This window comes from Gorilla gorilla, chromosome 16 (genome assembly GCF_029281585.2).
Source record: "Gorilla gorilla gorilla isolate KB3781 chromosome 16, NHGRI_mGorGor1-v2.1_pri, whole genome shotgun sequence".
NCBI classification, from domain to species: Eukaryota; Metazoa; Chordata; class Mammalia; order Primates; family Hominidae; genus Gorilla; species Gorilla gorilla.
Genome location: NC_073240.2, coordinates 45,984,231 through 45,999,523, shown reverse-complemented (window position 1 = coordinate 45,999,523; position 15,293 = coordinate 45,984,231). Strand labels below are relative to the sequence as shown.

Here is a 15,293-nt window from a genome sequence, read left to right as displayed (position 1 = left end):
GAGCTGGGGAAAAGAACATATGGGGATGGATGCGCTCCCCACAGGGGACCGCGTGGCGACACGTAAAGGATTCAACCTCAGTCCAGTAGTCGCATCCTCTGCCCCAGGGCTGCCCACTTCACTTCTTGCGTGTGCATACCGGCTGGAAGCCCGCGTACACTCTTCTGAGCTACGGGAGGAGGAAGACCCTGTTAGGGAGCGGAGCCCCGCCTCTCCCTTGTTACTGACGCGCCCCGCCCCCTCCCCGCCCGGCGGAGCCCCGCCCCCTCCCCACCCCCGCCCCCGCCCCCCACCCGCCGCTGCGCTCCCCTCGCTCAGTCTGGCTGGCCCCATGTTACTGAGCGGAGCTCCTCCGGCTGGCTCCCGCCCGGGGCCGCGAGCGCAGGGGAGCGCTGGGGGCGGCCCGGGGGGGTCCCGCCGGGGCGCCGGGGGTGCGGGAGCCGGCCCAGGAGGGGGCGGCAGCGGCGGAGTAGCCAAGTGGCTCCGGGAGCACCTGGGCTTCCGCGGGGGGGGCGGCGGCGGAGGGGGCAGCAAGCCGGCGCCCCCCGAGCCCGACTACCGCCCCCCTGCGCCCTCTCCGGCCGCGCCCCCCGCGCCTCCTCCGGACATCCTGGCCGCCTACAGGCTGCAGCGGGAGCGCGACTTCGAAGACCCCTACTCCGGGGGGTCGTCCGGCTCCGCCGCCCTCGCCACCCCTGTCGCCCCCGGACCCACGCCGCCCCCGCGCCACGGCTCTCCCCCACACCGCCTTATTCGGGTCGAGACCCCGGGGCCCCCGGCGCCGCCTGCTGATGAATGGATCTCCGGACCCCCCGCCAGCAGCGATAGGGTGAGTGCCGCGCCGGGCCGGGATGGCCAGGAGGGAAGGCGGTCAGGGGTCTGGAGGCTGCGAGAGGGACAAAGGTGGCCTGGCCCGGGCCGCTCGGTGTCTCAGCTTCTGGCAGACGCGAGCCCCTGACCCCGGGGCTCCGAGCCTTCACCTACCTTTGTTCAGATTCTCAACCGACTAATCTGAGACGGAAGCCCCAAACTCTGCCCCTCTGCCCTATCCCTTGTAATGGCCCCAGAACTGGTGACCCTCCCCCTCCCGGGCTGGCTCTCCACTTCGTAGCCCCCTCTAGCCTGATCCGTGAGCCTTTCGCTAACGGGAATTGAGGCGCACCTCCCAACCCCCACTGGTTGATGGCCTTTCTGCCCCTCTGGAAGCAGCGGCTCAGTGCCCTTTGATCTCTGACCCTTCCCCCTGGGCATAGCCAGCACAAAGCTCTTCCCTCCTGTTGCCTCTTTGCTTCCTCCTCCTCTTCCTCCTCCTGTTTCTCCAGCCTAAGCATCCTTGCAGGTGCTGAAGCCCCAGAAAGGAGGTGAAGACGGGTTTCTCCTTGCGGACACAGCACGAGCTGGCCTTTGCCCTATAGGCTGTTGTTCTCAGGAGGCGAAGACAAGCAGCTTACAGCTCTTGCCAAGGGGGCTTCGTGGGGTCCAGGCCCACTCCTCCCTCCTTCCCTCGTCCTCTCAGGTATGAGGATAGTCAGTGCTCAGGACCTGTTGCCCACATGGGGCTAAGCAGCTGAGCCCATTCCTCCTCTCCTCCTGGCCTCCCTCTCCCGCTGGTCCATTCTGAGGGAGGCTGGAGCTTTTCCTGGGTCTGCAGGCACGAGGATAGGGAGGAGAACAGGAACTCCACCATGCCTCAGGGCCCTGCCCTGATTCGGGTTGGCCTTATCCCTCCCTGGCAGAGTGAGAGCTGAAAGCCATCCCAGGCCCCTAAATTCTGTGATGATGACTCTGTGGGCTGTCTTGGCTCTGCTGTCCTTCTTCACTCACCCCGAGAGCTCAGTTCTGGGGCCTGCCCCCTTCTCCTCAGCAGAGAAGAACATTTTTATTTGATTGGAGTGCAAAGTTGCTTTCCGAATCCGTTGGCTCCAGGATTGAGGCTTTTTAGCTGAGAGAGCGCCGTTCCGCCAGATTTCCTGGATGAGAGAGATCTGTCAGGGTCAGATCAGAAGCCTCAGGAATGCAAATTATTTTTCCCCTAGTTTTTGCCATGGGGCATGGCTGCCCATCCTGGGCCAGGATACTTATTCTGCAGAGGAAGGTTCAAGGGCACTTCTCCAAGGCTGTGCTCGTCTGCTTCTTGTCCCCTGCTATTGTGTGATGTGATGGAGGTAGTGACAGTGAGACAGAGGAGAGGGATAGGCCCTGTTCTTCCCACTGACCAGTCAGTCTCCTCCTCTCTAACCACTACCTGTTTGGCACAGGCAACATGGGCCTGAGCTGTCTTTGGCCCTTCTCCTCTCTACAGTGGCTTGGATGCCCTAACAGGCTGCCCACCAAGCCATGGGCTCCTCCAGGACACAGACCATGTCTTCTTGTGTCTCCCAAGTGCCTGACACAATGCTTGACATAAAAAAGGGTACATAAATATGTCCTGAATGGTGACTGTCCATTATCAGGGTGGCCTAAGGGTCGGGGACTCCCCTAGCCACAGCTTCCCTTGCACATTTTCCCAGACACCCCCAAGGAAGGGGTGCACCCACACAGTTCTATGCAGAGACTCACAGCCTCTTCTTGCCAAGGGCCTCCATGCCTCAGCTTGGGTCAGCTCTGTGATCTGTGTGCTGTTCAGACTTAGGGGCCAAGAGATGTCTGACTCCTTTGTCAGCTACAGGGACAGGAATGAAATCCAGCAGGCTCTCCCAGGAGCCATACAATCTGTGGTTTCTTTAATGGGTGTGATGAGAAAGACCCAGGATGCCATCTGAGTTGGCCCAGGGCAGGGATGCTATCTCTCTGGGCCCTGACCTGGGGCCTCCCACCATTTAGAGAGAGCAGCTCCCCACCCCTTTAGGAGCAGAGTTTGGGGTCTGAGTCTTCCCCTAGGAAAAGCTCAAACAAGGTACCTGAGTCCCTTACCCTAAACCTAAGAGATGCTGCTCCTGGATGTGAGCTGGCGCATGCCCCTGTGGCCCAGTGGAGCTGGTGTTTATGTACTATGTGGCCGCTTTCTCCCTGTTTTCTGTTCCTCCTTCTCTCAGGCCTTCTGGCTTGCTTTGAGGTCTCCTCCTGACATGAGATGAGGCCTGGGAACAGGGATGTGCTTTGTGCTGGCCTATTCTCTCCTCTGGAGCCCAGTGGCTGGGGCTGGGGGAGTCAGAACCCTCTGAGAAGGGATGGGTCATGAGATTTGATGAAATGGGTGGAGGTGTTTCTATGACAAGCCAGAGGGATTGAGCAGAAACCCAGTTAGTATGGGGGCAGGAGAGAACCAGGTCCTCGACAGTACCCTGAGAGGCCCAGGGGGCTCAGGACCATTAGCCTTCTCCCCATGTGGGGTTCTGGCTGCCAGCCCACCCTGGGACCCACTGCCATAGTTGGCAGGGGTGCAGGGGTGGCCATCTGGGCAGGCCTGGCAGGGCAGGTGTGGGAGCAGCAGGAGCCGCGCCCTGCAACGGGCAGGCAGGGCCTTGCCATCTGGCCAGAGGAAGAGCTTCATGGTGCTGGGCCCTCGTCTGGCCCCCAGGCCATGCTCTGGCAGTGGGGGCTAGAGAGCTGGGCCCCTTGCTTTGCTCCCTTTTCTCAGACCTTTAGCAGGAAAAACCTGGTGTAATTAGGGAAGGGGATGGATATGGGAACAGGGCTCTGATTGGACAAAGCTCTGAGCTGCCTGTGACCATCTGTGCAGTGTGTCCTTTGCCTCCCTCATGCCAAGATACGTGTTTGGGGCTGGGTGGAGAGGTAACATGGACAATAAGACAGTCAGGCACCCTGGATTACAACCAGGGCTCTTCTTAGCTCATGGAGAGGTTCCTGGGCTTCATGAACCGCCAGAAATTGTGTGCAGATATTTCCTATTTTTCTGGGGAAAGGTATAGCTCTTAGATTCTCGTAGGGTTTCACAGGCCCCAAAATATTAAGAACTTTAAAAAATAGATGTACCTCATAGATGATATCCACAGGACTTGGATCCTCCAGGCACAGATTTGGAAAGGAGTAAACAGACAGAGGTAGGAAGAGTAAAGTGAGGGATACAGTCAGGGCATCTAAAGTTGAACAAAATATTCCTGCCCTGAGGTTAGGAGGATTGGTAGGGGCTGCCAGTCAATGTAAGACCATCTCTTAGCCAGTGTTCATTAAGTGTATGTCATTAGGCGCTGAAAGGGACACAGCACCCGGAAGACCTAGTACTTGCCTTTTTGGGGTTTGTTTGCTTGTTTGCTTTAATGTTTCTTCTTAAGACTTCCACAGAGTCTGTAGATCCAGTCTGCTTATGTTGCAGATGGAGATAGAGGGAGGAGGAGAGTCTGGGGAAGGGAGGGAGGAGAAGGTAGGAGTCCAGGTGAAGGAACTTTTGTAGACTAGTTAAATCTCTTAAGCCTCTGTGGCCCAGGCTGGCCATCTGTGCTGCTGTTGCTGCTCTGAGGATGGCTGAGGCCTGCAGCTACTGGGGGATTGGATGGCAGGCCTGTCCACTCTACCCAGTGCTGTCACCCCACATTGCGGCACCAACTCTGTCTGGAAGACATCTGTGCTTCTTACCTTGGCCAGTGAGTGACTCAATGACAACTCAGCTCTGGCACTTTGCCTATTGGGAGCCAGGAACAGCTGGGACCCTGAGGACCATGGATGGGAGCTACTGGCTAGGCTGAACAAGCCCTGGCTGGGGCCCAGGGCTTGGAGGATACCTGCTGCCCACTCCATTAGCCCTCACCACAGAGTCAACATATTATGTGAGAGCAAAAGTGGGGCCCAAACCCTGCATACGGTGGGCCTGTGGGTGCCCCCAGAGCCTGGTACCCAGCCTTAGGGCTTCACAACTTGGAGCTTATTTTGTGTCTATCACTGTGGGCCTCCTCCAGAAGGACTCAGAAATTTGGTCTTTTTGTCTTTAATAATATAGTGGCTAACATTTACTAGGCACCTACCTTGTGCCTGATACCATTTTGAAGCAGCTGACATGTGTTAGACCAACTGATCCTTAAAACAATCCTGTGAGGAAGATTCTACTACTATCCCCAGATTATAAATGGGGAAACCAGAGCACAGGAATGCTGAGTCACACTTGCACGGTTTCTCAGCCAGCAGGTGGTAGAGTGAGCCCAATGCCTGGACCCTCAGCACCTACCAGCAGGTGCCTGGCAGAGAAGAGGTATTCACTAAGCATTTGCTAATGAACAAGAGGAAGCAGACTCTTAGGGAAGGAATGAGGGGTGTGTTCTGTACTGAGTTTACTACTTCCTGAATGCTGGGGACCACCACTTGCTACCCAATCCCAAGGTGACACCAGACACACCCAAGGGTCTTATGAGGGTTGCTAGGATCGACTGCATGTCTGTAATGTTTAACTGTTTTATAAACATGGCATTGTTCTTGTAATTAGAAAAGGGAAAGACATTTGTTTTATGTCAAGGGATTTCTCAGATAAAATAGGAGAAGGACATTCCAATAAGCAGGAACAATGGGTATAAAAAGTTTGATCTCGAGGAAGGTAAGTAATGTACCATTTCCCAAACTGTGACAGGTTAATAGGTTTTCAGTGACAAAGGGCTTCCATGGTTAAATATTTTTGGGAAATTACAGAATTAAATAAAAGTAGACTGATTTCTTTGCTGCAGGACTCCTTAGATTTAAAGTGTATTTTAAATCTACAAATAGAGGAGAGAAGATGCTGCATTTTCCAAATGTTTGAAAAATCTGTGATAACATACTACAAGTCAGGAGGCCAGGGTCCCTATCTTGTCTCTGCTGCTGACAAGCTGCATACCCTGGACAAGCATCTAAACTCTGAGGCCTTAATACCTGAATATAAAAGATTATCCTCAGAGCTAACATTTATTCAGCACTGACTCCATGCCAGCCTCTGGGCTAAGAACTTTTACAAATTCATTTTCCTCTTCCCAACCCTATGATATGGGTACTATTACCATCCTTTTTCTACAGATAAAAAGACAGAGGTCTACACATAAAAAGAGGTTTCCAGACACTCAATGTAAACTAAAGAAACAGAGGAAAGGGGCAGTGGTAGACTTTGGGGAACTTGCAGAGCAAGGCACACATTGTAACGTGTGCCCCTCTCGCTCCTCCTGGATCCACACCCTCTGGAGCCCCGTGGTGGGGGTCAGGAATGTGTTGCGTGGCCCAATTGCAGAGTGGAAGAGGAACCAGATGGCAGGCCTGCTAGCTACCACAGGAGAGGCTTGAGCAGGAAGGAGATTCAAAGTATGACAGCTGCTCTGGGAGGGGTAATGCCCAATTGGAACAGACACAATATAGCAGAGTCCTGGAGGCACCCTGCTGGGTGGCAGGAAGGAGAGGGATGGCATCCTCTGGGTAGTAGCTACTTTACTAGTTTGGAAATCTTTCAGCATTTCAGCAGCATTCTGGCTATATCAGAGAATGTGCCTAAATACCAGCCGTGGTTTTATTTTTTATTTATTTATTTTTAAGTTTTGAAAGTCTTTAATTTCACCCCTCCGCCGTGGTTTTAGGTGTCTTCCCCAAAGGTCCTTTGCGGACAATTCCTCCCTTTGGCCTTTGCGCCAGAGTCTTTGATTTCTATTCAGATGTAGATCTGCTGAGAGCCTGATCCTGCAGCCATTAGAGGTCAAGGTGAATGGGGATCTGAAAGGTGATGTCACTCCAGAGGATGGAGTCTGGAGAGGACGCCTGTTGAGCGTCCCTTAGTATACATTGAGTACCTACTGTGTGCCAGCCCTGAGATTGATGCAGGATACAGTAGTGAGCACATCAGAGTGGGGCAAAGGGACCATAAACAAAATAACAAATTAGGGTAGGTCAAAGGGGTCGGAAGCCTATAGGAGCAGCTTCCTCCACTAAGCAGTCTATCCTGGGGACCTAGAAGCCACAGGAAAGCAGGCCTGGGTTCTGCCCAGGAACTTCTATGCCCAGGGTGGGTGCCTGTCCTGCCATCCTTCCCAACTGGCATCTCTGCTGCTGCTCCCAACTCCCAGCCCTGTGGGCGGCTCCTTTGGGCATCCCAGCCCAGGGCGTGGGGCCGGGGCTTCCTGGAGCTGGGTGTGGAGCCAGGAATGGAACAGAGGAGCCATTGAGCTGCCCACAGAGTTGCCACCTGGGTGCCCACGGGCACTGCAGGCTAGAGCTGAGGAGGCCCACGCCAGCCTGGGAGGGGTCGCAGCTCTGGGCATGGGCCCAGGACTTGGGTAAGAAGGGTGCTGCCTGCAGGCTTGGTGAGGGAGAGGCCAGAGGGGCTCTATGGAGTGGAGGATTAGGGGTGGGGGGACTATCGGGGGCTTGGATCAGGCACCTCTGCTGACCAAGCAGCTTCTAGTGACACAGCTTCACTTGGAAAGACTGTCCCCTCATATGATCCCACCCGATCCAGATTTGTGCTTCCTCTCCTGAATGAACAAGGAAAAGTACTTCCTTTGTCCATTCTTCCTGTTTTATGTGAATGGAGTTAACACTGTCAGGAATTTGAAAGTAAACATGGTTCCTGCCCTCAGGAAGCTCACAGTCTGCAGGAAGACATGGAACAAAACAAACATTTACCATGCAGTGTGATAATAGCCCAGCACAGAGACACCTAACAGGCCTGGGAGGTGTATGGAAAGGCTTTCTGAAGAAATAATCTATAAGAGTTAGCTCTTGAGGAGGAAGGGGAAAGTGATCCAGGCAGAGGGAAAGCCTTTGAAGTAGAAAGAACATGCAGCTTTCTGGTAACAAAGTGATCCAAGGTGAGTAGAGAGAAACTAAAGAGGAAAGTGGAAGCTTTCAAATCTCTTCAACTGCAGACTTTTTCCTGAAGCACTGGAGAGCCATCGCAAGGTTTATGGATAACGTGTTGGTTGATTCAGACACTGTTAAAGCAGCTGCCACAAGAGTGTGATGCTGGCTGCCGACTGACAGAATCACCGAAGGTGGGCTGACCACAGAGCCCCCTTGGTCAAGGGGTGGGGCTGTGGGTGCCAGTTGGCCTGGGAGGAAGCAGCTTGGGCGGGTAGGGGTGAGTGGATTTATTTTCTCTACTTCCTGGCGGAAGGAGGACTAGGGGTGAAGGGCTCCAAGGGGATATAGGCGATGATCAAGGAGAAACATTTGTCTAGTGCCTACTGTATGCCAGGTGCTTACTGGAGCTGGAAAGACAAAAACAACAAAGAGCTCCAGATATGAATAGTCCAGTGGTGGTAATTGGATAATCTGAGATGGTGGTTATCCCACAAGCAGGCAGAGACACAAAGGAGGTTGTAAAGGAGCTGAGGGCATGAATAGAACAAGGTGGGAGCTGAAGACCCCAGATGAGACGGTATGAGCCATTGGGAGGTACCTCAGAGGGAATAGCGGGGTGGAAGGAACATGCAGAAGGGGTCTCCGAGGTGAAGAGGTTCCTTTCTTCATCTCTGCCTTGCTAGGGGTCACCATTCCCAGTTTCTCTAACCCAGAGCAGGCCAGTCACCCCACGGCCTCCCAGCCCAGCTGGCTCCTACAGCCCTGGTCTGGCTCAGAATCAAAGCCTAGACTGAGATTTAGGGAAAGGCAAGGGTGGCCTCTCCCCATGCTGCAGGCCCTGGAGCCACCTCCTGTCATCGCCTGTCAACCCAGTGGTGCAGTGCTCCTGGGGTGCTGGCAGCCCTGGGTGAACCGGGCTCAGTCTCTGCCTCAGCCAGCGCCCCATCAGGAGAAGCCCAAGCCCAGCTTGGAGAAAGGTTCTATTGTCCTCAGCTGCGCCCCGCCCTGAGCACCTTGAGTGCCTCTCCGGAGTGTGTGGTTTGCAGTTCACTGTGCGATGAATGGCAGCAGGCATAGAGGAGTGGCCGTGAGCCACTTGTGTGGGAGAAAGGGGCAGCGTAGGAAGTGAAGGGCCAAAGTGAAGCCTTTCCTGTCCCTGCCCTCCAGGAGCCACAGGGACTTCAGCACAACTTCAGGTATGTCCCAAAGCCGGCTCCAGCATTCTCTCTCCCAGGACAGCCAAGATGCCCCCTGGTGGCAGGTTGGCAGCCTTTTGCACAAAGGGCATGGGTTCCAATCACCTGGTTCTTCCACTTACGTAGAATGGTCCTGGACATGTTCCCTAACTTCCTTGAGCCTCTGACTTCTTAAAATGGGGACAGTAATACCCACATGACAGGGATGTTGTGAGGATCCGTCAGCAGAACTGAAAAAGTGACTACTCAGTCTTCCCTTCCTTGATGCTCAGCAGCTGTTTATTTGTTCACCATCTGGAAGCGCCCTTGTAGGCATGGACCATGCTAATCTCTGAGTTGTCTCACTATTCTTTGCTTGCTCTTTGAACTCTTCCAGCACCTTTGTAACTGTTTCTCTGAAGTAATTCCCTTTGTTGAACCACCTGGTGTAAGCTATGGTCCTGCTTGGACCCTGACTTGAGGCAGGCCCTATGGCCCAGTAGCCTCCTTCTGGCCATTTAGCCTAGGAGATGGCCTAGAGGCACAAAATTAGTGGAAAAGATGTACCACTTGGGGCCGGGCGCGGTGGCTCACGCCTGTAATCCCAGCACTTTGGGAGGCCAAGGCGGGCAGATCACAAGGTCAAGAGATTGAGACCATCCTAGCCAACATGGTGAAACCCCATCTCTACTAAAAACACAAAAATTAGCTGGGCTTGGTGGTGCGTGCCTGTAGTCCCAGCTACTCAGGAGGCTGAGGCAGGAGAATGGTGTGAACCCGGTAGATGGAAGTTGCAGTGAGCCGAGATCACGCCACTGCACTCCAGCCTGGGTGACAGAGTGAGACTGTCTCAAAAAAAAAAAAAAAAAAGAAAGAAGGAAAGAGGTACCACTTGGTTGGCAGCCTAGTAGGGGAGCCCTGCAAAGGAAGAGCCAGAGCTTGTCCCCATCCAAGCTCAGAGCCTTCCCTTGAGTACCTGGGCGTCTGGGTCGAAGGCAGCCTACTTGGGACTCTTGCTCCCATGGACAGAGTACCTTGGGAGAAGCAGAGTTGCCTCTCTGCTCCCTGAAGCCCACTCTCTTCACTCTCCTCCCACAGCTAGCTATCCTAGAAGACTATGCGGACCCGTTTGATGTTCAGGAGACTGACGAAGGCTCAGCAGGAGCTTCAGGAGCCCCAGAGAAGGTCCCTGAAAATGATGGCTACATGGAGCCCTATGAGGCTCAAAAGATGATGGCTGGTGAGTGACAGGGGCAGGGGAGGTGCTCCCTGAGGCCTGGGCTCTGCAGAACAGGCTTTGCGACTGACAAGTCTAAGGACTGATTCTTTGGTCCCTGGAAAATATGGAGAAAGTCTTTTCCAGGTCCTTAGGGAGGATGGTCATTGCCTTTCAGAGTCATTTTGGAGAAGCACCTGTGACCTGTGAGACCTGAAGTGGTACAGGAGGCCACACAACTGAAGTTCAGATAGAAGTATTCAAGATAGGAAGGAAAAGAGTGGCGAGGGCTGGGAGGATCAGTGATCCCAAAAAGAGAACCACTAGCCTTGGGAGGGGGGATGAGTTTGAAATGAAACATCTTCATGGCAGTTGGAGAAAGATGACTAGAAATACAGTTACAGTGGGTGCCATGAGCCTGGGCAAGTAGTCCAAAGAGTGAGGCTAGAGAGAAAAGAGTAAGATCTGGTCTTGGGAACAGAGGCTGAGAGAGAGTCCAGGGGAAAGAGATCAAATAGGGGAGATCAGAGAGGACAGGGTGGGTCTGTCCAAGCCACGGCCCTGAGGCAGGGTGAGAGGAAGTTTGTTCAGGAGCAAATGATGTTAGTGCTGGGTGTGCATGGGAACCTAGATGAGAGAGTCCGAGAGGGGCGGAGCAGTGCTTCATAGGCTGGAATGAGGTATCTGGACTTGCTTCAAAATGGGGAGTGGAGCCATGATGAATTCTTGAGCAAGAAAGGAACAGGATGAAAATGTCAGCTTTATTACTGATAAAGTTGATTAGAGAACATTACTTATGTTCACTGCAATGGGCTTATGTGTCATCACAATGGGCTTCTTAATACTTCACCACAGAATTAAACTTGCCCAATCAGGCTTGGGCAACTCAGTAGGCCTAGCGGGGGAACCCTGCAAAAGAAGAGCCAGAGCTTGTCCCCATCCAAGCTCAGAGCCTGCCCTTGGGTACCTGGGGCTCTGGGTCAAAGACAGCACAGGAGCAGGCCACTGACAGCATGAACCAGAATGTTCTTTCTCTTCAGGAGAAGAGAGAGAGTGTGCATTCACTGACCAATACAATAAACTGCTCTTCCTACTTGGGAGAGGTGGTAAGGGAGGCAGAGAGTGGTCAAGAATATCCCAGGACTATTATTCCATGGAGCCCTTGGAAACACAAGCCTGCAGAATGGAGGTTCACCCTAGCAGTAATCTATATACGGAAAGATGAGGGTGAAGGTCACTGGGTATTGGCAAAGAACAGATGGGATTTGAAGAATGAAGGAGGGCCAGGTCCAAGGAGAACAGTGTAGTAGGCAGAAATGGAGAAAGTGAGAAGCTGACTACCCCATTTAGGTCAGAGGGTGTGGAACCCAGGAAGCCCCCATGAATGCCCTGAAATTATATGTGAAAATATGGGAGCACATTTTTTGGGGGAGTAGCTCCATAGCTTTTATTATATTTTCACTAGGGTCAGTGATCCCAATAAAAGAACTACTAGCTTTGGAGAAGGTGGTCAGTTTGAAACAATAGTATGTCAAAGCGAAAGGTCTTTATGGCAGTGGACCCAAATGACTGGAAATACAGATGCAGCAAGTGCCATGAGGCTGGGCATATAGTTCAAGGAATTAGGATAGGGAAAAATGCGTAAGACCTAGTCTTGGGAAAGAGAGGCCAAGAGAGGATCTAGGGAGAGGCCAAATGGGGGTGATCAGAAAGAAAGTCTTTGCCGGGTCCGTGGGGAGGATGGTCACTGCCTTTCCAATAGTCATTTTGGAGAAGCAGATGTGACTTGTGTGACCTGAAGTGGCACAGGAGGCCACACAACTGAAGGTCAGATATTAGCATTCGAGATAGTCAGGAAGGACAAAATAATGGTGAGGGCTGGGTCAGTGATCCCAAAAAGAGAACCAATTAGCTTTAGAGAAGGTGATGAGTTTGAAACCATGGAATGTCAAAGTGAAAGGTCTTTATGACGATGAATGTAACTTGTCGAAGGGAAAGTTTCAAGGAGCGGGTGGTCCACAGTGTCTGGGCAGCAAAGAATAATTCTGTGATTGTCAAATGATATCACTTGCGGGCTGGGCGTGGTGGCTAATGCCTGTAATCCCAGCACTTTGGAAGGCCGAGGCAGGCAGATCACCTGAGGTCAGGAGTTTGAGACCAGCCTGGCCAACATGGTGAAACCCCCGTCTCTACAAAAATACAAAAATTAGCCGGGCATGATGGCGGATGTCTGTAATCCCAGCTACTCAGGAGGCTGAGGTGGGAGAATCGCTTGAACCGGGGAGGCGGAGGTTGTAGTGAGCCGAGATCGTGCTGCCATTGCACTCCAGCCTGGGTGAGAGAGCAAGATTCCGTCTCAAAAAAAAAAAAAAAAAAAAAGAAAGAGAAAGAAAAAAGGAATGATATCATTTGAGACAGAAGGAAACAAATGGAGCTTGGCATCAGGGAGGGAGTGGACAACGGGAGGGTTGTGCCTCAGTTTCCTAAACTCATAAATTTTAGCTACCCAGCCCTCGCTGGCTGTTGCAGGATCCTTTTCCTGTCTTTTACTCTAGTGCCCACCTGCCCTTGCCTTCATTGGCTCTCTTGCTTTTAGAGACCCAGAAGCGTTTTGAGGGTGAGGAACCCAGGATGTGTGGTTGCTGAGCTCCCCCCAGAGCCAGGGCATCTCCTCTGAAGGAGGCCTGGCTTGTTGCTGAGAAGCATTGGAGGAGGGGAGCCAGAAAGCCAAGGCTGAACCCTCACCTTTCCCTTCCTGCCCTGCTCCGGCAGAGATCCGGGGCTCCAAGGAGACAGCAACTCAGCCCTTGCCTCTGTATGACACACCCTATGAGCCAGAGGAGGATGGGGCCACCCCGGAAGGTGAGGGGGGCCCCTGGCCCCGGGAGTCCCGCCTGCCAGAGGATGATGAGAGGCCCCCTGAGGAGTATGACCAGCCCTGGGAGTGGAAGAAGGAGCGGATTTCCAAAGCCTTTGCAGGTGAGTCCTGGTGGAGAGGGCAGGTCAGCTGGGGCCTCTGAGCAGCTTTCCAGGCTCAAGAGAATGGAAGGAGTGGACCCCAGGAACCCAGAGAGGCCCAGGATCAGGACTCCAGGGAAATGTAGTTGAGTTCTGTACCATAGGGGGTGGGGTTGGCAGTGTGGACACAGCGCTGTGTGCAGGGTCAAGGAATGGGTATAGGAGAAGGATGAAGGCATTCCCCTGCATCACCACCTCTTGGGAGCTAAGAGGCTTAGACTACTTCTCTCTTTTGGGGACTGGGTATATTTAAAAATAAATTCCAAAACAAACTTATGAAACTCGTGACATATGTTAAAATACTTACATTTAACAAAAGAAGGCACTTACTTCAAACAATAAAGACAGCTATGGGTGTAACCTGAATTCTAGGGCTCTGCCTCCCAGTGGTAGGCCCTGGCAGACCAGGGGTGTCTGGCCCCAAGGAGATTTCTGAGGAGCAGAGTGAGGCTGTGAGAAATCTCTTGATTGCCAAATGAAGATCAGGTTTCTTCTGTCCATCCCAAGTCCAAGTCCACCATGGAAAAGCTCATGTTAGTGGTCTGAAGTGGGTGGAGCAAGAGCCTGGAGTAGGGAGAGGGCTTTTGCTCCTGGGTCCTTGATTCAGGGAGAACATAAAGGGCTCAAATGCCATTCGACTTCACTCCTGCCCGCATATGCCCCTCTCCCCTGCTTGGGCAAGGGGCTCACCCTGGAGCTGGACCCAGCCCTCCTCTGCCCTCCCCACCCTGACAGCCAGACTGGAAAACCACAGGATTCTAATATTCTTCCTGTAAAGCACACACCATTGAGGATGGGCCGTTTATCTCCAGAAGTCTCCTTGGAGAATCAATACTGTTTGGATTGCTTAATGGGAAAATCTATGCTCGTCATTAGGAAACCTCGTTAGCAGTCCAGTAGCCGCCAGTGGCATCACTCTTCTCAGGATGGGGGGTGGGGATTAAATTTCAATAAAACATCTGCCCTCAAGTCTGAGTAATCCTGACAACCTGAGGCGAGGCTGGCTCTTGCTTGCTGCCTGCGAGTTCCCAGGCTGTGGGGAAAAGGAGAAAGGGAGGCAAGGCTGTGGGTGCCAGGAGGCTATGGGAACCCAGATGTGGTGTTGGGAGGTGCTGGTCATCTTAGTCCTTCATTTCCTTTGTTCCTGGTACCTTTGGGCCCTGGAGGCTTGTGAGAGGTCAAATGAAGGGGACCCACGGGCTGACAGTGCAAGCCCCTGCATCCTGCTTCTTGCCACCCAAGCCTCCCTCCCTCTGACCAGGCCAGCCTGGTGTGGTCAACGTTGGCTCTGCCCAGCCCTTGAGTGCCTCCCCAAAAGCCGACCTGCCTCTGCCTCTGCCTCTGCCCCTCCTCATTTCTAGGCTGTCCTGTGTCCTGGCTCTGGGTTTTGGTGTCTCAACCTCTACCTCTTTCTGTCTCTGTCACTGTCTGTCTCTCTTCTCACTTCTGCTGCTGGCTCCAGTTGACATTAAGGTCATCAAAGACCTACCTTGGCCTCCACCTGTGGGACAGCTGGACAGCAGCCCCTCCCTGCCTGATGGGGACAGGGACATCTCCGGTCCAGCCTCGCCCCTCCCTGAGCCCAGCCTGGAGGACAGCAGCGGTGGGTCCTGGGGGGCTTCTGGCCAGGGTGACATGTCCTCACCCCTCCAGGCCCTGTGGGTTGGGTTGGAGGAGCTGAGAGGTGGGGCAGGGTTTGGAGACCCCAGGAAGAATCTCATTTGGGAAGAAGGAAGAGACAAAATGCACGTTCCTCCCTTCCCCACAGATGTGGGATGGTGTCTTCTACAGGGAGGCCCCTTTCTAATGTGTTCCTCACCATGCTACAAAAATCCACCATTTTAAATTCACTTTGGGGAGAGCTTTGCTTGACCAGCTCCTTCAGCAATGCAAATACTCCTGAGCTGGGGGTGGGACAGACACAGCAAGTGTGGAACTCCTTGGCGCAGAGGAGCAGATCTGACCTTGCATCTGGTGACTGAAAGAGAGTAAGGGCTTCAAAGTGCTACAAGGAGAGAAAAAGAGCCCAAATGAGGAGAAAGAACGCACTTAATTCTTCCTCTATGTTCAGTTCTGCCCAGAATGGGCACCCAAGGGTGTGTGTGCAGAGGCATGAGCATCTGTTTGTACATTTGTGCCTGAATGTTGTATTTTAAAATATGGGATGAAGGAGGGTGTCT

General features: G+C 53.3%; 1 protein-coding gene across 10 annotated transcripts in view; it reads left to right on the top strand.

Annotated features, from left to right (window-relative positions):
* SHF (Src homology 2 domain containing F) overlaps positions 1–15,293 on the top strand; it is a 33,885-nt gene that overhangs the window by 11,909 nt on the left and 6,683 nt on the right. For 3 of the 10 annotated variants that reach the window (XM_031002498.3, XM_055363604.2, XM_055363599.2), the window contains exons 1-3: positions 305–829; positions 9,978–10,119; positions 12,868–13,074. In XM_031002498.3, the coding sequence (XP_030858358.3) occupies positions 332–829; positions 9,978–10,119; positions 12,868–13,074 (847 nt within the window). In that variant the 5' untranslated portion in view covers positions 305–331. Of the gene's footprint in view, positions 1–304; positions 830–919; positions 1,517–9,977; positions 10,120–12,867; positions 13,075–14,575; positions 14,717–15,293 lie in introns of those variants that run through there. The other 7 variants (XM_055363603.2, XM_055363600.2, XM_055363601.2 and 4 more) reach the window with 5 other exon arrangements.